Source organism: Balaenoptera ricei, chromosome 10, assembly GCF_028023285.1.
Source record: "Balaenoptera ricei isolate mBalRic1 chromosome 10, mBalRic1.hap2, whole genome shotgun sequence".
Classification (NCBI taxonomy): Eukaryota; Metazoa; Chordata; class Mammalia; order Artiodactyla; family Balaenopteridae; genus Balaenoptera; species Balaenoptera ricei.
Genome location: NC_082648.1, coordinates 33,068,802 through 33,091,266, shown reverse-complemented (window position 1 = coordinate 33,091,266; position 22,465 = coordinate 33,068,802). Strand labels below are relative to the sequence as shown.

Here is a 22,465-nt window from a genome sequence, read left to right as displayed (position 1 = left end):
TCTTAGATCTTCAAATGGTGCAATCTAAGGAATGCTTTTTTGCACTTGGAAGCTTTCTTTTTCCTTTTGGTATTGGGAAGAGCTGCTAAAGTATTTCCATCCCTTTCTTGTTCTCCATAGAATTCAGAGTAATTTTCCAGGACGACAGACCATTGATTGATATGTATATTGACTTAGCTTTCAGCTTGAAAATTGTCAAAATTTTCTTTTAAAAGATTTTGTATGTATTCCTATTCTATGTTTTGGAATTTATGCAATTTTTCTTCTATTTGACAATTTTTCATTAGAATAGTATGCAAAACCACATAGTGATAAGCAGGGTGATTATGTCTGGTTAGTAGCTGGGTAAGATGTCTATTAGTTAAGAGGTAGCACACAGAGATTGTGCTTTGCCACTTGTAACCTAGGGGTCCCCAAATTAATGATGAAATAGACTGTAATCACTAATAGACCAGAAAAATGAAAAAAACTAAGTATATTGTAAAACCCAAAAGCAAAATGATATTATTTACCCTTTAGTTTGATCAGTTGACATTTCATCAACAATTTTGGTAGCAATTAGGAATAGGAATAATTCTATTGCAACAACTTTGTTTTTTTATGTTATACCTTTGAACTGGAGAAAATAAATACCATTTTATTTTTTTAAATTTAAATTTCAGTCCATTGATCTCTCTTCTCTTCTTAACCAGAATTTTGTCTCTTTCAATAATTTGGTACATAATGATTTAAATGATCAGCTATTTTTCTATATGGGTCTGCAGTGTTTTCCTATTGGGAATGAGGACAATTGAAGACAGTGCAAAGTAAAGTGCTTTTCATAAAGTTCAATGCCCAAGAAATATTGCATTTATTTCTGTTAACATCTATAGGCTATGCTGTGTATTTCTTAAGAAAAAGCATGCTTGTTTGATCAGTTAAAATCTGACACTGCTTGAGCTATATTTAGGGTTTGGGTCAGGTGGCATGTTATACACATAATTTGTATTATCTCAACTTGTTATTTCATCATATTATGCATAGGTATGGAAAGTGATGACTTACAGACCTGAGCCAAACAGATTCCATGCAGACTGATATCCCTCACTCACTCATTCATTCATTCATTCAATAAATACTTATGTGCCAGCAATGTGTTAGGCTCAGGGGATATAATGGTGAACAGAGAAAACACAGGCCCTGCTCTCATTTACTAAGGACACTTTTCTTTAACTATGGGCTGACCTGTAGATAAAACATCTCTAATTGCACTTATGAAGACATGTTTTCTAGGAGTCTCAGTTTAGAAAAATCACAGGAAGAGAGTACAATAAGTTCCCTACATATGAACGAGTTCTGTTCCGAGAGCACGTTCATAAGTCCAATTTGTTTGTAAGTCCAACAAAGTTAGCCTAGGTACCCAACATAATTGGCTATATAGTACTGTAGTGTAATAGGTTTATAATACTTTTCACCCGTGCGCCACAACTACTGAGCCTGCGCTCCGGAGCCCGCAAGCCCCAACTTAAGCCCCGGAGCCTAGAGCCCGTGCTCTGCAACGGAAGAAGCCACCGCAGTGAGAAGTCCGCGCACCGCAACAAAGAGTAGCCCCCGCTCACCGCAACTAGAGAAAAGCCGCGCACAACAACAAAGACCCAACGCAGCCAAAAGTAAAAACCACACAAAAAAAAAGAAAATATTTTTAATCTTATAGTACAGTACCTTGAAAAGTACAGTAGTACAGTACAACAGCTGGCATACAGGGGCTGGCATCGAGTGAACAGGCAAGAAAAGTTACTGACTGGAGGAGGGAGAGGAGGTGTGAGATGGTAGAGATGAAGGAACGTCAGCAATAGGAGACAGAGGGCAAGCTGCAGTTTCACTCATGCCTGATGTTGATGGAATGCACGTTTGCATCTTTGAATGTTCGCAACTTGAAGGTTCATATGTAGGGGACTTACTGTAATGAATGCTCCTATTTCCACCATAAAGACTCTCTGTCCCATACTTACTGACTCAGCATGAAAATCAGATATAAAAGCAAGTTCAGTGTTATTGAATTGTCATTTAGTGTATTTGAGATATAAAAATGTTCAATGCTGTACACTGTAAAAATTGTGAGAGAGAATCTGAGAGGAAATTACAATACTGTTTTTTTGGAAACATTGAGATTGACCACTCTTCCTGAAATATTTTTTGCATAAGTTTGTTTAAACAGTCATATTTTGCATGTGCAGGTACTACTGGCTGGGAAAACAAAAGCATCCTTCAAAGCAGTGCTTGTTAATGCTGTGCAACTTATATGGTCAGTGAATTACATAATTTGTATTATTAAATTAAAAGTTTTTGGTTCTCCTGAGTTAAGAGGAATGTATAAGGAAATAGGAATTTATTATTTTATCTAAATAATTCCAACTACAAAATATAAATTAATTGTTTCAGCTGGATATTTACTTAGTTTTAACATGGTAAGTTCACTCAGTTTGGCAAAGCAGAGTCACCCTATTACCATGCTTACAACATAGTGACTCTGCTTCAGACAGAATCACTATTACAAGTGAGTTTACAATTTGGATTCAAAATGCAAAAGAAAACCTACTGACTTTTTAAAAACAAAATCATTAGTGAGGAGCTCTTCATGTTACAAGATACATTTGAAAGTATTTTCCATTACTAGTCAAACGACTGAAACTGGCTGAAGAACCAGTGTCATACCAAGTTAATAATTTCTCAATTAAAGAGGGTGAGTTGTTACTAATTTCATTAGTGATTCTACTTTGAAACAAATACTTCCCACTACTCTCATTTCAGATTTTTGCATCCTGTTTAATTAAGAGATTTCTTGAAGTTGCAAGTCAAGATTTGTTTTTTTTTTTCCTTTCTGTTATTTTTTTAACAGTTATCATTTGCAGCTACTCATTTGGGTCAATAAATAATATTTTGACACTCTGCAATCAAAGTTGAGTTCCACTGGAATTTTTGTTTCTAGCTCCAATTTGGTATACTATGCTTTGTATTATTAGGTATATCTAAACATAGTCATGTTGGTCTTTTACTACTTGGAATATATTGTGTTTGAGAATAGGGACTAAGTACTGTACTTTTCTGTATACATTAGAAAAATGGTACCTGGAAATGTTAGAGCCCTCTTATAGAAGCCAGCAGAGGGCAAAACTAATACACTAAGAATAGCAGAGTGGAGAAAAGGACAGAATCTGGATCTTTGACACCATTTTTCAAAGACTGATCATACCATTCCTGATGCTGCCACTTCTGGACATTCAGATTTATGTAATAATACACTTCTGTAGTGTATAAGGCAGTTTCAGTATGGATTTCCTGTTACTCAGATTGAAACCATCTAACTACTGATACAGTATTATTATCCTCCTTTTGCAGAAGAGAAACCTGAAGTTTAGAGAAAATAAGTAAGTGGTCACACAGTCAAGGAAGTAGCAGATTGAAGATGTGAACTTGGGTGTTCCTGCTTACAACATCTAGGTTCACTCCATCCCCCATCCCCCTATTATCCATTTCATGAAAGCTTTCTTTTTCTACTTTTATAATTTTTGTTAGTGATTATACTATTACTTATGCTATTAATTAACTATAAGAGCTAGCCTAGTAAAAGTCCTTGGGCCAACAACAGCACCCAGAATTGAGTGCTAATAGTGTAGATACTTGCCAGTCCCTCAGTTAAAAGCTACCAAGGTCAACACTGTATTTTTGTTATTAATGCCATGTTCTTCTTTCCTGCTTTTTTTTTTTTTTTTTTTGCTTGCCTTCTCTTTTAGAGGAAGAAGTGTTCCTCCTCTTCCCTATGGCTGGGTTAGCCTCTCTCTTAATGATCTTGCTCATTTCCTCCCTGCCTTCTTTGAGACTTTGCTCTATCAATCATGCAGGATCCTGACTTGTCAATATATTCTTTTCACTTCAGTATATGAATAAATTTGTCATGCCTAACCCCTTTACCCCTTCTCTTGATCCTGATATCTCTTTAAACTATTCTCTCCTTCATTGCATTTACCAAGAGACTTCTAGAAAATGCAACCTACAGTTGCTATTTCCACTATTTTCTGTTAATTGACATTGCTCTCCTAAAAGTCTCTGAGGAGGAAGAGGAGCTGCAACCCTCCCCACCCAAAAGAGGAGGAGGTGATATTATGTTGTGTCGCAAGTTCTGTTCCCAGTTGGGCATGGTTATTAGTGGGCAGGGTCAATGTGTGTTAAAATATCATCCATGCCTCATGCTTTCTTGTATTTCCTGCTCCATGTCTCCATGTAGTAAGCAGATCTAGATAGAGCATTGTCCATTGGGCATGCTGACCATCCTGTTTTCTTACCTTCCATTCTTGCCTCCCATTCCATCTCTTCTTCCTTAGAACAAGTCAAAGGCAAGATTTGGGGGGAAGTACTAAGCACATTATTAAACCTCATAACTAAGCCATGGGACCCGCTACCTTTGTACCTACTAATAATATATTTATTTTGATGCTGCTATTGTCTATTATATGTACAGAAAGGAAGAAAGATCAATAGGGCAGGATTCTGGAATTACTACTTGGTTTCTGAATGTAATACCAGCAAAATACCATCAAAACAATATTCTGATTCTCAGCAGTCACCATCGACTTTTTTTTCTCTCTTCTCCCCCCCAGCTTTATTGTTGTATGATTGACAAATTAAAAATGTATATTGTTAAGGTACACAATGTGATGTTTTGATATACGCATACACTGTGAAATGATTACCACAATCAAGCTAATTAGCATATTAATCACCTCACAGATTACCTTTTTTGTGGTGAGAACATTTAAGATATATTCTATTAGCAAGTTTCAAGTATACAATATATTAACTATTAACTCTAGTCACCATGGTGTACATTAGGTCTTCACCATTGACTTTCTAATAGTCAAAGTTCAATGATTTCATATGAGTTTTTATTCTCTTTGATCTCTATGCAATATATTTGGTTCTCTTAGCCAGCCCCTCCTTACTGAAACGCTTTACTTGCCTTTTATGCCATGTTACTTTACTAGTTACTTTGGTAACTCAAATCTGTTGGTTTTATTGCCCAGGATTTATTTGCCTGTCTTCTGGCAAAAAAGTACCCCAGATTTCTTATGGGAATGCTCCCCCAAACACACTCGAAGCCCACATGGTTTACTTCTATTAATAGTTCAAGATGTGGGCACTAATTGGCCATCAGATATGAGTAGAATAGGAAATAGACCTTGGAACCTGCTGTAGTCACTTGGCTACCACATGGAATTTGAGAGTGGAGCGCAAGTAGCAAGAAGCAGAATGGAGAGATGGAGCTCTTGGTGACATCCTGGTTTTTGAGGCCCATATTCAGCTGTACTTGAAATCAGCCTGTTGAAAGCTTTTCAGAGACAAGAGTCAATAAATACTCCCTCTCCACCATAATTTTGGCTTAAACCAGTCGGATTTGGGTTTTCTTTCTTTGTGATCTAAACAATAGTAAAACAAACTTTGTGTTTTACTGTGTACATATAAATGCATACAGAAAGTTCTGGAAAGATATGTTTCAAAGTGATAGGTGTGGTTATCTCCGGAGAAAGGGAACTGTTATGGTGGGAGAGATGAATGGAAAGGGATCTGTAGCAGTACAGCTAAAACCACTCTCTCACTTCTTTCCCTCTTCCTGGAGGTTGTAAAGCAAATGTACTTAAAACTTGGGTTTTCAAATTCACCTTGCAAGCCAATAATGATGCTTAGAATTATTATTTACTGTGCAATAGCAACAAGGTATATTTTAAAATTATTTTTCATTTCTAGTAAATGAGTCATTGCTGTACCAATATCTGCTCTGCAAATAAGAAAACAAAGAACAGACTAATTTAGTGGTTGTCAGAAGTTGTACAGTAAAACAGTGATACTGATAGGACTCATGTCTTTTGATCCTTAGCTTTCCATTTCATCATAATCTGCGGTTGGGGCAGGCTTCAGGGAACTATACTTTGGACTCACGCTGTAGTGTTAAAATGAACTTGGCTCCCTCCAAGGGCTGGAAAGAACTCTGTTGAACTCTCTGATCCCTTTTTTTCATGTCACATTTCTTTTCAGATGTAACCTGATCGTAGGTATTTAGGTGCTGTGATGATTTGGAGTGGAACCATTTTAAGTAGTTTAGCGTTCTGTGACACAAAAGCTGAATTTCCAGCAAGGATGCTCAGGAGCCAAGGTGTTCCTGACAGGAGTAAAAGGAAGTTTGTTTCATCTCAGCAAGAGGGAACTGTCAACAGTACCAGCTGATTCTCATCTGGTAGAAGAGCCCTGCTCTTCAAAAGCGATGAACCGGCTCACCACCAGGTGGCGCGGTTTTATTACAGCAGGCATGGAAAAGGGCGCTCTCTTACCTGAATCTTTTTCTGTAGCCTGAATATTAGAGTTCATTGCTCCAGAGCTAAAAGCTCTCTCTGTTTAATTGATCCCTGGGAATTATGAGAGAACCTTACTTTAAAGCCACACAATAAGTTTAAACAGTTAAGTCCTCTAAGCCCATTATTTCATTTTTCCTTGGTGCTGTTAAGGAAAGTGTTATATTATGGAGATAATCATGACTGATAATCCAAAGGAAAGCAATTTTGACAAATTCTAATATAAATTTTTATTGAAAACGAAACGACAAAATCCTTTTCTTTAATAAGAACAAGTTTTAGGCTGCATGAAAAAATAGGCCTCAGACTAAGACTTTTGCTCAAATAAGGAAAATAAAAGAGCACTGAAATGATAAGGAACAAAATTATATGATGCTTTACCTCCTGCCCTGAGCCTGAAGAATGAAAGCAAATCAGAGGGACAAAGTTTCTCTTCTAAAGTGGAGCTGTATAAAATGATTTACTACTGACTTCAAAATGAGGAAAAAAACTAACAACCGGCAATTAACTCAACAGTTTAAAAAACTGGTGGCAAGTAATGTCATCTTTGCTTTGTTTCAAGCAAATGAAGCAGTTAAAATTGCCCCTGCAAATGGAAGGCAACAGTGCAGACTTCTCAGGGGAGAAGACATTCTTCCTTTTAGTGAGTATGTTGGGGGAGTTAGGTGGAGATTTCCTCTTAAACGTTAAATCACATCAAATATTGGGTTTACTTTGTACCAGTGGGAGCTCCTTGGTGATACAGGAGTGTAATGTATAAATGTGAATTTTCTTTTACACATCAGGGATCCCTGGAAGGAAGTTTGGGATTCACCTGGGGAGATTCGTTATCTCTGTCCTCAAAGAAATAAGATGTACCGTGCCTTTAAAATAAGCATAAGTTGAGGAGGGACTGGAGATAAGAAACTTAATTGCTCCAGAACAGACCCATTTTTGTCACAATATTATAAAAGTAAGGAAGAGTACTTGCTATATGCCATAACAGGATATTTTTTCCTAGGCCCTTTCCAGGCTTGGCCATCCTCAGGCTTTTATAAGAGATTCTCTCCTTGCCTTTCCAAACCGTGCAATCATCGTAGGCGGTTTCTCCGAGTCTGAAAGCCTAGTAGCCGGCATTCAAACATTGGCTTGCTACCCAGCTGCGGCCCCGAAACTAGGGGGCTTAAAGCTGTAAGGATGCGAGAGCCACGTAAGAAGGAGCCTAGGTCGGAGGTCGCGATCGACCGGGGCGGGGGAGGGGGGGTGGGTGGGTGGGTTTTAGGGATCGGGGCGGGCTCAGGTTGGCCCCGCCCGGGGAGGGGGCGGAGCGTCTCCGGCCCGGCCCTGCCGGCTGGGGCTGCACGTGACCCGCGGCCCCACCTCCCGCTCGCTCCGCAGCGCCAGCTCGGCAGGCGCGGGGCGTGAGTCTCGAGTGAGACCCGCCAGGCTCCAACTCCGCAGCGCCGGGGCTCGGCGGGCAGCAACTTTCTCCCCGGAGCGGCCGCGGCGGCGGCGGCTGCTGCCGTGGCAGTCGGAGCGGGAGCCGGGAGGAGGAAGGCGGCGGCAGCGGTTCCTTGTGCCCGCTCGGGCTGTCTAGCCCTCCGAGACCGCCGGCCCGCGGAGCCTCGTCCCCCCGGGCAGCCCCGGGCCCCTGCCCTATGTCCCGCAAGGCGAGCGAGAATGTGGAGTACACGCTGCGGAGCCTGAGCAGCCTGATGGGCGAGCGGCGCAGGAAGCAGCAGGAGCCGGACGCGGCGAGCACGGCTGGGGAGCGCAGCCTCCTGGCGGCCGCCGAGTCCAGCGCCAGCCTGCAGGGCTCGGGCGGCGGCGGCGTCGGGGACCTGGAGCGCGCGGCGCGGAGGCAGTTCCAGCAGGACGAGACCCCCGCCTTCGTGTACGTGGTGGCAGTCTTCTCCGCGCTGGGCGGCTTCCTGTTCGGCTATGACACCGGGGTGGTGTCGGGGGCCATGCTGCTGCTCAAGCGGCAGCTCAGCCTGGACGCGCTGTGGCAGGAGCTGCTCGTGTCCAGCACGGTGGGGGCGGCCGCAGTCTCGGCGCTGGCTGGCGGGGCCCTCAACGGCGTCTTCGGCCGCCGCGCCGCCATCCTGCTGGCCAGTGCCCTCTTCACCGCCGGCTCCACGGTGCTGGCTGCGGCGAACAACAAGGAGACGCTGCTCGCCGGCCGCCTGGTTGTAGGGCTCGGCATCGGTGAGTTCCGGCTTGGCGAAGGGCGCCCGGGGGGCCCCTGGCGACACCGCCCTTGACCCTAGTCGCTGCGTTCCTTTTGCCCCTTCGGGGTCCCCGTCGGGTCTGGCCGGCTCCCGAGAATACTCCGCGTCTCTTGCTCCTGCTCTGAGAGCCCATCTGTTTGTTAGTCCGGCCTCGCAGGCTCCCCCTAGGGTGGGGGTGGGGGTTCTCTGTAGTCTGTCCCGAGCCCACGAGTAATCTTCGATTTCCCACAGACAAGTGAATCCGCGTGATTGTTGCCTCTCTGAGCCCTTCCAGGAGCCCCGCGTATCACCAGCGTTTTCCTTGATCCAGCCCTACCTGATGCCTATCTAGAGCTTAGGAAGGAGGGTCTCTTTACTTTTCAGCATTGTCTCACTTTGTTTCTCCATTGCTAGACCGTTTCCTTTCCTAGGATTCCAAACTCCGAACCCAATCAGTCTTAAAAGTCACAGTAAGAGAATTTTTAAAGTTAATCAAGTCATCTGGACTCTATTTTTTGCTACTCTTCACTTTCCTTCTCTAGTCATTTATCTTTAGGGTGGAGTATTATTTTTTCTCCTCTTTTGCTGTTACTTTTTGTATTGCCCTTTGCTTTTCATTTTCTTCCCAAATAAATTCTTGCCTTTTCTGTTTCTCTGACTTTTTCCTTTAAATCTATATTCACCCACTCTCCTCTTTGTTTTGCCTCTCCTGCTTTCCCTTAGGTCATGTTCACTTCCTAAATTCATTTAGGAACTACTCGCCCTGTGGATAAATGCCTAGCAAGGTAGATGTTCGCAATTTACTTCCAAAATGAAGGGATTTAGGTTCCCTTGGCATTGATTTTTCACCCTGGTTGCTGAGCAGGGGAGGTGCAGTTGGTAAGTTCTTGGCAGATGGAAGCTGTTTGGAATGTGCTTAGTATTATTAGAAAACACTTTTGAGACAAAGTAGGGGGTTGAGACTTAAATCTCGCTAGTAATTTTTCTAAGACACGCCACTGTTGCTTTTTTTAATGTTGCCTTTCATAATTCAGTTTTTTTGTTTCCTTTAGGGTGCTGTTGAAGTATTTCTTCCCTATGGCTAGGGATTGATGAAAGAGCCCTTTAAATCTTGGGCTCCTGATGATCTGTCCATTCACTACTTGTTTGACCTTTATGCTTTTTGCCTCTTCTCTGTAGGCTCTATGGGGGAGAGAGCCCCATTTATGCAACTCCACATGTAGGAACCATGGGCCTAAAACCCAACTCACTGCACTTTTATATCCAAAATCGATTATTACTGACTTCCTTTTTGTTTGTGTATCGCACTGTTAATTGGGAAGCAGGACAAGCCTCTCAGTAAAATGTTGAGTTGGTGCATTGAAGTCCAAAATGACCAAAAAGTACAGCTGAAATGAAACCTCTGTGTACAGGAACTACCTGTGCCTTCAGGATTATTTTCTCAGAATTCTCTGCCTGGGATATCAGACTACCTTTTTTGTTTCTTCGGACATTGAAATAATGTAATTTTAGGTAGCAAGATTTGTTCAGTAAGACTGAATCTTATTTGTGATTTTGGAATTCAATACTGTTTTGCAGAGATCTCTAAATGAAGTTTCCTAGTGTTTAGCTATGGCAAGTATTGGATATTTGGGTATTATGTTTACTCTTATATCTGATAGGAAAATTAACCCGCTGTTGTGTGTAAGGGCCCTTTCCAGATGTTGTGAGCAGAACAGTGAGGAGCATTTATATTTCAGTGAGAGTGGCAGGGCAGGACTAAAGCAAGGTAGAACTTGCTCATCTCCATAAGAAAGGATCACAGTGAGGGCTGATGAATTAAAAGAGGGTACCATTACTCCCAACAGAAGAAAGCCTAAGCTCTTCCAGATGGAAATGGTATGTTGATGAGTAGTATTTTGACAGTAGAAGTAAGGAAAGGACCTTCTAAGCCAGGGAATGAGTAAAGAAAGGAAACCATAGGCCATACGTGGGGAACCAGGTGGATGCAATAAAGAGGATAAAGCCGGAGGTTAGATTGGAAAGGTTGGTGTGCAAGAACTGCATCTGTGTCTGTGGCACCTGGGCTGCTTGCCTGATAGTGCAGCCAGTTGAGACGTGGTCCTGATAAAAAATTAGTTAAATTTTTTTTAAACTAACGGCCTGTCTCATTTCCAGGGAGAGCACCCCTTAGACTAGAAGCCCTGATACAAAATTTCGTAAAAAGCCCTCCTTACTTAAAAAGTGAAGAATGTTTTAAGGTCGTAAACAGGTTTTCAGATAAGCCACATTAAACATCACCACCTTTCAAATTAGGATCTATGTGATGCATGTAATTGTACACATAGAACTCTTAAAACACAAAGATTACTAACCATTCAAAAAAAGAAGTCACAAATATTTTTAACTACAAGGAAATGGGTCCTAACATGAGCATTTTTTTAGGGATACAAAATCAGTTTTGCTTGTTTAGTACACTAAATCTGAGTTTATTTCATGCTGTTTTAAGTAGTTAAATTTTATGTGTGGTCAGGAGTTTTTGTTGTTGTTGTCGTTCTTTTGATATTTAGTAAATGTTGAAGAATAACAAAATGTGTCTTCTGGTATAGTTTTCAGACAAGTTTGCAATGGTAATTTCTTACTTCCACAGATTTACCTGTGGTAAATATAAGGGCCGGGAGGACAGAGTTTTTTATTCATTTTGTTCACTAATGTACAGTACTCCCAGCCCGTAGGAGGCACTGGTTGTACTTGTAGAATAAATGAGTGAATAGTAAGCAGAAACATTAAAAAATTCCACTGCTGATAGGGTATCGCTCTAAGTTAGGATTGTTATTATTTTTTTAAGGGTATCATGAAATATTTGAAAGGCCATCTAAGGGTTTTAGTTTGTAATAGTTTAATGAAATCATTTATTTGTTTAACAAATGCAAATTAAGCTTCCATTATTGATTGTGTCAGTTTCGGAGTAGGCAGTAATTAGATAAAAATCCCACCCTGGAGGTGTGCATACTCTAATGGAACAGAAAGGCCAGCAACAAGAAATTAGGGACTTCCCTGGTGGCGCAGTGGTTAAGAATCCGCCTGCCAATGCAGGGTTCTAGCCCTGGTCCCGGAAGATCCCACATACTGCGGAGCAACTAAGCCCGTGCGCAGCAACTACTGAGCCTACACTCTAGAGCCTGTGAGCCCGCGTGCTGCAACTACTGAAGCCCACGAGCCTAGAGCCCGTGCTCCGCAACAAGAGAAGCCACCACAATGAGAAGCCCGTGCACCGCAACAAAGAGTAGCCCCCACTCGCCGCAACTAGAGCAAGCCTGTGTGTAGAAATGAAGACCCAACGCAGCCAAAATAAATAATTAATTAAAAAAAAAAGCAATTAAAATACAATAGAGGTTTCTCTAAGTGCCATGGGAAACACAGGAGAATAGGCAATTGCATTTTTTGGGGGGAAGAAAATAGACACATAATTAAGCCGGTTTTGTAGAAACAGATATTTAAAACGGGGTTTGAAGGATGAGTAGGAGTTCAGCAGATTTACAGAGAGCCATGAAACGAAATATTATTGGTGCTTTAGTATGGACTAGGAACCCTGCTGTTACTTTATATAGGTTATCTCATTTAATCCTTTTAGCTCTAGAAACAGGTCTCCTTTTGCTGGATGCATACATACCTCATAGATATTGTGGGTTTGTTTCTACGCCACTGAAATAAAGTGACTATTGCAATAAAGTGAGTTACACAAACTTCCAGTGCATAAAAAGTTATATTTACACTATACTGTAGTCTATTGTGTACAAATAGTATTATGTCTAAAAAAAAATGTACGTACCTTAGTTTAAAAATACTGCTAAAAATTGTTAACCATCGTGTGAGTCTTCAGCTAGTAATCTTTGGGGGTGGAGGGTCTTGCCTCCATATTGATGGCTACTGACTGATCAAGGTGGTGGTTGCTGAAGCCTGGGTAACTGTGGCAATTTCTTAAAATAAGACAACACTGAAGTTTGCTGCATCAGTTGACTTTCTTTCACAAATGATTTCTCTGTAGCACGCGATGCTGTTTGGATAGCACTTTACCTATAGTTAGAACTTCTTTCAAAATTGGAATCAATCCTCTCAAACACTGCCACTGATTTATCAACTAACTTTATGTATTGATAGTATTCTAAATCCATTGCTGCCACTTCAACAGTCTTCACAGCATCTTCACCAGGAGTAGATTTCTTTTTGAGAAACTACTTTCTTTGCTTATCCGTAAGAACCATCTCCTTATCCGTGAAAGTTTTATCATGAGATTGCAGCAATTCAGTCACATCTGCAGGCTCCACTTCTAATTCTGGTGCGCTTGCTGTTTCTACCACATCTGCAGTTACTTCCTCCACTGAAGTTTTGAACTCCTCAAAGTCATCATTAGAATCAACTTCTTCCAAACTCTTGTTAATGTTGCAAAATAGACCTCGTACTATGAATCACTAATATTCTTAATGGTATCTGGAGCGGTGAATCCTTCAGAAGGTTTTCAATTGACTTTGCCCGTATCCATCAGAGGAATCACTATATATGGCAGCTATAGCCTTACACAGGTATTTCTTAAATAATAAGACTTGCAAGTTGAAATTACTCCTTGATCCATGAGCTGCAGAGTGGATATTATGTTAGCAGGCATGAAAACAACATCAATCTCATACATCTCCATCAGAATTCTTGGGTAACCAGGTGCATTGTCAATGAGCAGTAATATTTTGAAAGGAATCTTCTGAGCAGTAGGTCTCAATAGAGGGCTTAAAATATTCAGTAAACTGTGTTGTAAACAGACTTGCTGCCATCCAGGCTTTGTTCCATACATAGAGCACAGGCAGGGTAGATTTAGCCTAATTCTTAAGGGCCCAGGGATTTTTTAGAATGGTAAATGAGCATTGGAGCCAGGCATTGACCTCTCTCTATCTATGGAAGTCCTAGAAGGGATCTTCTTCCAACATAAGGCTGTTTTGTCTATGTTGAAAATCTGTTGTTTAGTTGTAGCCACCTTCATTAATTATCTTTACTAGATCTTCTTGGTAACTTGCTGCAGCTTCAACATCAGCTCTTGCTGCTTCCCCTGTACTTTTATGTATGGAGTTCTTTCCTTAAACCTCATGAACCAACCTCTGCTAGCTTTAGACTTTTCTTTTGCAGCTTCCTCACCTCTCTTAGCCTTCGTAGAATTGAAGAGAGTTAGGCCCTTGCTCTGGACTAGGCTTTGGCTTAAGGAAATGTCGTAGCTGGTTTGATCTGTCAGACCACTATAACTTTCTCTGTATTAGCAATAGGGCTATTTTGCTTTCTTATCATTTGTGTATTGCTGGAGTAGTACTTGTAATTTCCTTCAACTTTGCCATCATCACAACTTGGCTAACTGGTGCAAGAGGCCTAGCTAGTGGCCTGTCCTGGCTTGAGACATGCCTTCCTCATTGAGCTTAATCATTTCTAGCTTTTCATTTAAAGTGAGAGACCTGTGACTTTTTTCACTTTAACACTTAGAGACTGTTAAAAGTAGGGATATTAATTGGCTTAATTTAAATATTGTTGCCTCTCAGGGAAATAGGGAGGCCTGAGGACAGGGGGAGAGGGGCTGGGAAGCTGTTGGTTCCTGGAGCAGTCAGAACAAACACAACATTTTTTGATTAAGTTCCCATCTTATATGCGTGCGGTTTGTGGTGCCCCAAAATAATTACATTAGTAACATCAAAGATCACTGATCACAGATCACCATAACAATTATAGTAATAATGAAAGAGCTTGAAATGTTGTGAAAATTACTAAAATGTGACCCAGAGACATGAACAAGTGAGCAAGTGCTGCTGGAAAAATGGTGCCAATAGACCTGCTCTCTGCGGGGTTACCACAGACCTTCAATCTGTAAAAAAAATGCAGTATCTTCAAAGCTCAGTGAAACAAGGTATGCAATAAAACAAGGTGCAGCAGTTAAATGACAAAGTCACTGGTGCAAAATCAGAATTAAAAAACAAAACCTCGGAGTCTTTCGCTCTTTGAATTACTGGGCATTTAAGTTAACAGCAAGAGTAAAGGCAGCAAAAAGTAAAAGCAGTATATGAAGCAAAAAGTGACTGAAGGGTGATGATGGGTCAGCCATGAAACTGGAATGATTTTTTGCGGGGAGAGGTGTGGATTAGGCTGAATAGGGTTTATTTGGTCTTGCCTACGCGGGAACAGTCTTTGGAGATTTCAGTTGTAAATGATATGATCAGATTAAACATCCCTTGAATTTTTTTTTTCCTTCTTCTTTAAACCATTCTGCTTTTTTTTTTTTTTTTTTTTCATTCTGCTTTTAAACTCTTACTTTCTTCAACCTTTTGTCAACCCCCCCACCCCCCGCAAAAAAAAAAAAAAAATCAGGAGGCTGCAAATAAGAAAAGAGTTTATTTGGTGTCTTAAGAATTGTGATTTGGGAGATACAGATTCAGGTAACCCTGAAAGAGTGTTCCAAGGAAGGGAAAGAGTCAGGTAAAGACAGAAAGTCACGAGGTTGCTAAAAGTTGCCTGGTAAGAATTGTGATTTTCTCTGATGCAAGCTGGAAAATATCTAAAGGAATCATGAGTTATTTTAGAGTAGGGGTCCAATAAGTATCTTGAGTTTCTGGCAGGTGTTCTGGGTGACTTCAGGTCCAAAGGTCAGATTCCATACAGGCTGAGAAATGCACTTTCTTAATGGCGTCCCAGCTCTGTTTAAGAGAGCTCTTTTAGCAGTACTGACTCCATTTTGATTTTCCTTTCACACCTTGCCTCTTTCAATTTTGTAGTATGAGAAATCCTTTGCCGAGATGGTTACTACCAGGTGGCTAAAATATGTGGTCATGAATTACTGGAATAGGAAGAGTCAGTGCTCCCTTCAACAGAAATCTTTGAAAAATATAAAGATATCAAGCAGTAGAGTATAATTGTTCAATCTATAATTAGAATGTATAATTATATTAAATGATTCATGTAACAGAAGCATAAGAAATCGGGGGTGTTTGTATTTGTTTTAGTTTAAGGGTTCAGTTTCCTTGACTAGTTACAACAAAATCAGCTTATTGAGTACCCATTTTGAAAATGGCATATTTCAGGTTTTGGTTTCACCAGAGGTTCCTTTGGTTCCTCCTGTCTCTTATCCTTGACTTGAGTCCTGGGACCAGACTTTTGCCATTGTTCCTGCCCTACTACTTCTGACACCAAGCTTTTTAAACCTGAAGACTCTAATTTCAAATAGGACACAAATTTGCAAACTCAGAATTTATTATATTCTATAGAGAATCTCATTTTCATGTCTTTTACACAGTTACATTTTGTAAGTGCTCAGCAAAATTGTACCTACAATCAAAGTTTTTAGGTGTGGTTAGGTACAAAAGGATTGAAGGAGTGTGAATTTGCATGTTTTGCTTCATGTGATTATTGTCTGGGACCTTGTGTCTCTCATGCATAACACACACACAAGGTTGTTGTGACAGGGCAGAGTATAAGAATGCTATACTGTTATCATTGTTAGCATGTCCATAGCCAAAAAGCACGCAATGTAATTTCTACCTTTTTCCAGAGTGTTGGCATTTACTGCTCATTGTAAGTGGTGATTTAGCGCCTGTGTGGGGCATATTAAAAAGGGTCTAAATTCAGATATTTACCAGTATCCAAAACGTTTACTGAGAATTGACATGTTAATTTATACAGCACTGGGTTTGCTGAATTAATCTTAGATTTATACCAGTTTCTCCTCTGTCGGCCTCTGTCTGTTGCGGTACTCCCTGTCCTCCTCTGTCTGTTGCGGTACTCCCTCTATTGGAACACAGTTTGTAGCTGCTTATTGCAGCTTTTAGTTGGTATGTTATGGCCTGTTGAGTAATATTTTTCAAAAATGTATCAGTTTTATTCAAACAGCACTTTGAATTTTTATACTTTAATGCAAAGCAATTGTAAAATCTTGTCTGATCAGAAAGTCATACTTTCTCAATACAATCTCAATGCTGAGATTAATATCAATAAAGAATTTCATTTAAGGTAATCATAGAATCAGACAGATTTTTAAATAGTTAATCAGCTAGTGCTGATTTTTTTCTTTTTGCAACCAAGTTTGTTCCCTTCCCCACCCTCCATAATTTCTTTCAGTTTTATCTTTTTTTGTTTGTTATCCGAATAATTATTTTCTTAACATCTTTATTGGAGTATAGTTGCTTTACAAAGCTATTTTAGTTTCTGCTGTATAACAATCAGCTATATGTATACATATATTCCCATATCCCCTCCATCATGCATCTCCCTCCCACCCTCCCTATCCCACCCCTCTAGGTGGTCACAGAGCACTGAGTTGATCTCCCTGTTTGATGCAGCTGCTTCCCACTAGCTATCTATTTTACATTTGGTAGTGTATATATGTCGATGCTACTCTCTCACTTCATCCCAGCTTACCCTTCCCCCTCCCTGTGTCCTCAAGTCCATTCTCTATGTCTGTGTCTTTATTCCTGTCCTGCCCCTAAGTTCTTCAGAAACAATTTTTTTTTTTTTTTAGATTCCATATATATATGTTAGCATATGGTATTTGTTTTTCTCTTTCTGACTTCACTCTGTTTGACAGTCCTTAGGTCCATCCACCTCACTACAAATAACTCAATTTCGTTTCTTTTTATGGCTGAGTAATATTCTATTGTATTTATGTGCCACCTAAGTGTCCATCGACAGATGAATGGATAAAGAAGATGTGGCACGGTTTTATCTTCTTTTAAAGCAGGATTTCTGTATTGGATTTTTGCTCTCTACCGGTATGAAACTGACATGTAAAGTAAAAATTCATTTGACTTCTTTGACTTCTGTTTCCTTGTTTCATACATGTTAACAGTTTGTGTGTACTGCCCCACCCAGCTACCTCCACACTTTTATATCTGGTGGCACTGACATTGTAGAGTTATAGTGAGAGTTATGACCTAATTATGTTTGCCTAGTAGTATTGCATTGCGCTCCTTGAGTGAGTTGTCAGTGAGATGACATAAGTGTTAACGTGAGTTCTATGAAGTTGTTCATGTGACTTCTCTATAAAACATTTCTCTTTTTTATCCATCCATACTTCTCTCTTCTGTGTCTTAAGCTCAGAGTAAGAACACAGTCTGAGTTGACTGATTCACACTAATGTCTTTGGCTTTAACACCTTTAATGATATAGAACCTGCTGGTAGATCTCAAATAGCAAGCAGTCTTTGCCATCTTTACTCAAAAGCACATAAACTATTTTTCTTTTTTCTTCCTGATTGAACTTGGTTCCTTTATACATCCTTCCCATCCTTCCTGTTTGTAACTCTTTTCATTTTCTTACCTTTCTCTTTCCTTTGTCCTTCAGAGTAAAGAGTAAGCAACACTTCTATAGAGAAAACTTTCATTGTCTGGAGAAAATATGTACTCAGTAGAAAACCCCAAAACATTTTGTATATTTAAACTTTAACTTCCTTGGATGTATAGAGAAAAAAATAGCCAAGTTTTACAGATACGTCTAGACTCAAGTTGGGAGGGAGTACTGCATGCTTCATACTTAGGCCTTTTATTAAATATTAGCACCATTGTTTGGAATTATGTGGTCTGGAATATGTTTTGAAAGCCACACAGCAGAAGCCTCATTTCACAATAAGGCTGAGCAGTGTGATGGGGTCCCCAGTGCCACAGTGCACAGTGGCATCATGGTGGCACCAGCATCCTTCTGTACTGATTTCAGCATCTCCCTGCTCTGTGCCAGGGGGAGTCTCCCCAGTCGCTTCAAGGCAGAATGTGAATTGGCAATCGATTTAGCGACCAGCACCCTGGAAGTGATACCTAACATTTATTCAGTGCTTACTCTATGCCAGACACTCTTCTAAACATTTTGCTTATATTCCCATAATTTTCATAATAACCCAGTGAGCTAATACTATTACAGGCATACCTCATTTTATTGTGCCTCACAGATAATTGTGCTTTTTACAAATTGAAGTTTTGTAGCAATCCTGCATTGAGCAAGTCTGTCAGCACCATTTCTCCAAGAGCATTTGCTTGCTTTATGTCCCTGTGTCACATTTTGGTAATTGTTGCAGTATTTCAAACTTTTCAATTTTTATTATATTTGTTACGATGATTTGTGATCAGTGATCTCTGTTACCATTGCAAAAGATTACGACTTGTTGGAGGCTCAGATGATGGTCAGTATTTTTAGCAATAAAGTGTTTTTTACTTAAAGTAGTACATTGAGTTTTTAGACTTACTGCTGCTTTGCTTTATTGCAATATTTGCTTCATTGTGGTGGTCTGGAACTGAACCTGCAACGTCTTGGAGGTATACCTGTATCTTCTTTTAAAGAAGAGGATATTTAGGTGAAAAGAGATGAAGTAACTTTCACATGGTCACAAAGGCTCCTGAGTGGTGGAGCCAGAGATAGCTCCCAAGAGGTCTGGCTTCAGAGTCTGTCCATGCTCAACTGTTTTGTAACTCTGTCGCTTCTCCCTGAAAATAGCATAATTGTTTTTTACCATGATATATTATTGTGAAAGTTAATTTTAAAATATAAAATTTTTAAATGAGTTTTTCAAGAACATGGCCACAGCATGTCAAGGAATGACAATGAGAAAAGCAAAGCTTAGAGGTTAGAACATCTCTTTCCTTTGCTAAGAGCTTGTGAACAGGGATGCCTATAATCAGAGCTGCTGTGTTGCACAACTCCAGGGGGCTCATGCACACTGTATTCACCCTTAAGGAGGTATATTCACATGGAATATAGCGAAAGTGGGGCCCCCTGGCGTTGGAGAGCACAGAGGTATTGCCTATGATACAGCAACTAAAATTAAAAACTGCTGCTTTTCCCTTTAAGTTCCTGATGTTCTCTCTGTTTGGAATGAGCTTTTCTGTAACATTCTCTCTACCCCTTGTCCCAAAGCTATTTACTGAGTGATGACTTTGTTGGGTGTTGGAGAGAGAAAGATAAAACTAGTCGCTGTTCTTCAGAGACCTAAGTCTAGTGGGGGAGAGACAAACATGAGAGCACAGTAACATGTTCTTAATCCTACACTAGAAGTATCTATAGGATGTTTACTCATCCTTCCAGGTTCAGCTTTATCGTGAAAGCTTTCTCAGTTGGCCTCTGCTAAATATTGGCACTTTCTCTGAAGCAAATCATGGCCTTTAACTGCGTTATTCCTTACAATGTATATATCTTTTTGGCTGTGACTCATCTCCCCTGGTAGAACAGAAACTCATGGGGTTAGGTAATTAGGTATTAATAGTATTTGTGTCTTTTACTGTGCTGAGTTACCCACTGTTTATATATTAAGCTCTTAAATATGTAGCAAACTAATGAGTACGTAAAAGTAATACCCAAAAGAACATTACTGTAGTTGAACACTAGAAGGCTCAGGTACATACTTAATTGCTTCACTGTTAATTCAGAAATGGGACTACATGGTGGTGAAGCTTGAGCCCTCTGGATTCACACTGCCTGGGCTCACACCCTGGCTGGCCACTTACTACTTGGGTGATTATGTCAAGTCTTGTGCTTCAGTTTCCTCATCTGTAGAATGGTGATAAGACCTGCCTCCTAGGGTAGTTAAGAGGATTAAATGAGTTCATATTTATAAAAGTGCTTTTAAAGTGCCTGGCAAAGTAAAGCATCAGTGTTTGTTAAACATTCACACATAAGATGTGTAACCTTGGGCATTTACCACTGTGTGCCTCAATTTCCATGTCTTTAAAATGAGTGTTATGATAACGCTTAGAAAATAGCATTGTTGTAGAAATTAAATGAGCTAATTCATGTAAAACTGTCTGGCTATCAATAAATGGTAGTTCTTGATCATTGCTTTAATACCTTTTGTAATCAATGGAATTAAATTATCCTTAGATTTTTATGTTTATCATAACTAGTAACAGATGAGTAAAAATTCCATAATATAAATCGAACAGTCAAACTTGAAAGAATGAGTAGTTTAAAAGTGGGGCAGTATTCTTTCTTTCAAGTGTTCAGTTATATTATGTAAAATTTATTTTCCAGCAAGACAGATGAAGTTTTGAACTGGGTCTTGAAGAAAGTTACAAAAATTGGTTATCTGAGAGAAGGGTACATTTCTGGTTGGGGAAGGGGGCAGTGATAAATGTAAAGCATTGAGGAAAGTAGGCAGCTTTTCTTGGCTAGGTGGAGGGGTTGAATAAGAAAGTAAAAATGTGAACCTGTTTGTTAGAGCTAGTAGTAAGGAACCAGTTGAAGCTGTGATATTAGCTCTGTCTTGTAATGTAGTATTTTATGTGCCTACTTACAGACAAAATAGTTCTGTTCTCAGTGGAAAAGATATATCTGCCTTTTTAGAGTCAAAGAATGAAAGTATTAGTAAAACTTGAAAAATAATAGTTTTGGAATAAAAAGAATTTTAATAATGGAAACTTTCATATAAAACTTCATTATCATGTTTTTGGGCCTAGTTTATGACTCCATGTCAGGAACTCATTCTGTACAACATAGCAAGAAAATTGGAAACGAAAATGCTGTGCATGGTTTTTAAGGACTAAACATTAACCATTTAATGTTTGCTTAGCAACTGCTTGTAGTTTTGAAAGAAAAATGCAGTGACTGAAAATAAGTTGCGACCATGTCTAACAGTAGATATCAAAGATTCTTGAAATATAGTCATTATTAGAAATTAACATCAGCGTAAAATTTGAAGCAGTACTGCTGTGTCTACCTAATTCTAATATTTACTATAAAATCATAAAGAAAATGGCTTCTAGAACTCCTCTCTCCACTATTTTTGGATGCATAAGTATAGTCAGTGTAACGTGGCCCTCCGTGATTTTGTAGGTAAGATAATATGTGTATCTGGACTATATCAGAGGCCATGCAGGGCCCCTCCTGCCCACCTGGCAGTGAAGTTGGTGAGGCCGGAAAATGTACAAAAAACACACAAAGCCGAAAACTGTTCAAGTCCTTGGTCATGTCTCTTGAAAGCAAGCTTGTTTCTTATAAAATTCTTATAAAATCTTACAAAATCTTTCATTATATTCTTATAAAATCTTATAATTCTTGTAAATTCTTTCATTATAAAAATTCTTATAAAATCTTTCATTATATTCATTCCTAGGTTAGAAAAATATTTAGAATTTTTAGGAGTTTACTATTCCTTCCTCTACTTGTTTGTCCTTTTTAAATGATGTTTTAAGTTAAAATTCATCCCGTACTGCAAAGAACATAGAATTCTAACAGTTTGTCATTTTTCCTTGAATACCCTTTATCTGTGAAAATTCGTAATCTTCATTGCTTGGGATATGATGCTTACTTAAAGGTAGCTTAATAGAGGTATTGTAAAAAGTCAAAATATAGTAGGTCCTAAAACAAAGCCCATTCTTTATGCCTATGTGTGTATGTTTTTTATGTGCATTCACTCATTAACCAAGAAGGTTAGTACTTTCCTTAGTTTAAGAGTGAATTAAAGGAGTGCAAAGAGGTTAGGTAAATTAGTACTGTTAGTGACAGTGCTGAGATTCAAATCCAGGTTTCTGATTAAGAACCAATGTGTGCCTTACCTCTCCACTATGTGATAAAAGCAGTTTTTGATTGTGAAAGCTAAGTATAGTTATAATGATATTTCCTAGGTTAGTACATGTGTATGTATACATATATGTGTATATAAAATACATAATATATATGTTTTATGTGGTATAATAATATATTATTAAAAGCAGAAAAGAGGTGAACAGAACAGAATAAAAACTTCAGCAGTAGATCCAACTATTTATAAGAGTTTCGTATTGAACCAGTCAGATAAGATAATAGGGAAAAGAAAGAATTATGAAAAACAACTGAGAAAAACACAATATGAAGAAAAATAATGTAAATGCAATTTGATCTTATATTCTCATTAATACCATATTGTTTTAAGAATCT

The 22,465-nt window shown here is 39.3% G+C and overlaps 1 protein-coding gene across 1 annotated transcript in view; it reads left to right on the top strand.

Annotated features, from left to right (window-relative positions):
- The first annotated feature begins 7,746 nt into the window (after positions 1 to 7,746).
- SLC2A13 (solute carrier family 2 member 13) overlaps positions 7,747 to 22,465 on the top strand; it is a 446,857-nt gene continuing 432,138 nt past the window's right edge. Inside the window, exon 1 of the mRNA XM_059935646.1 lies at positions 7,747 to 8,570. Coding sequence (XP_059791629.1) covers positions 8,021 to 8,570 — 550 coding nt within the window. The 5' untranslated portion in view covers positions 7,747 to 8,020. The remainder of the gene's footprint in view (positions 8,571 to 22,465) is intronic.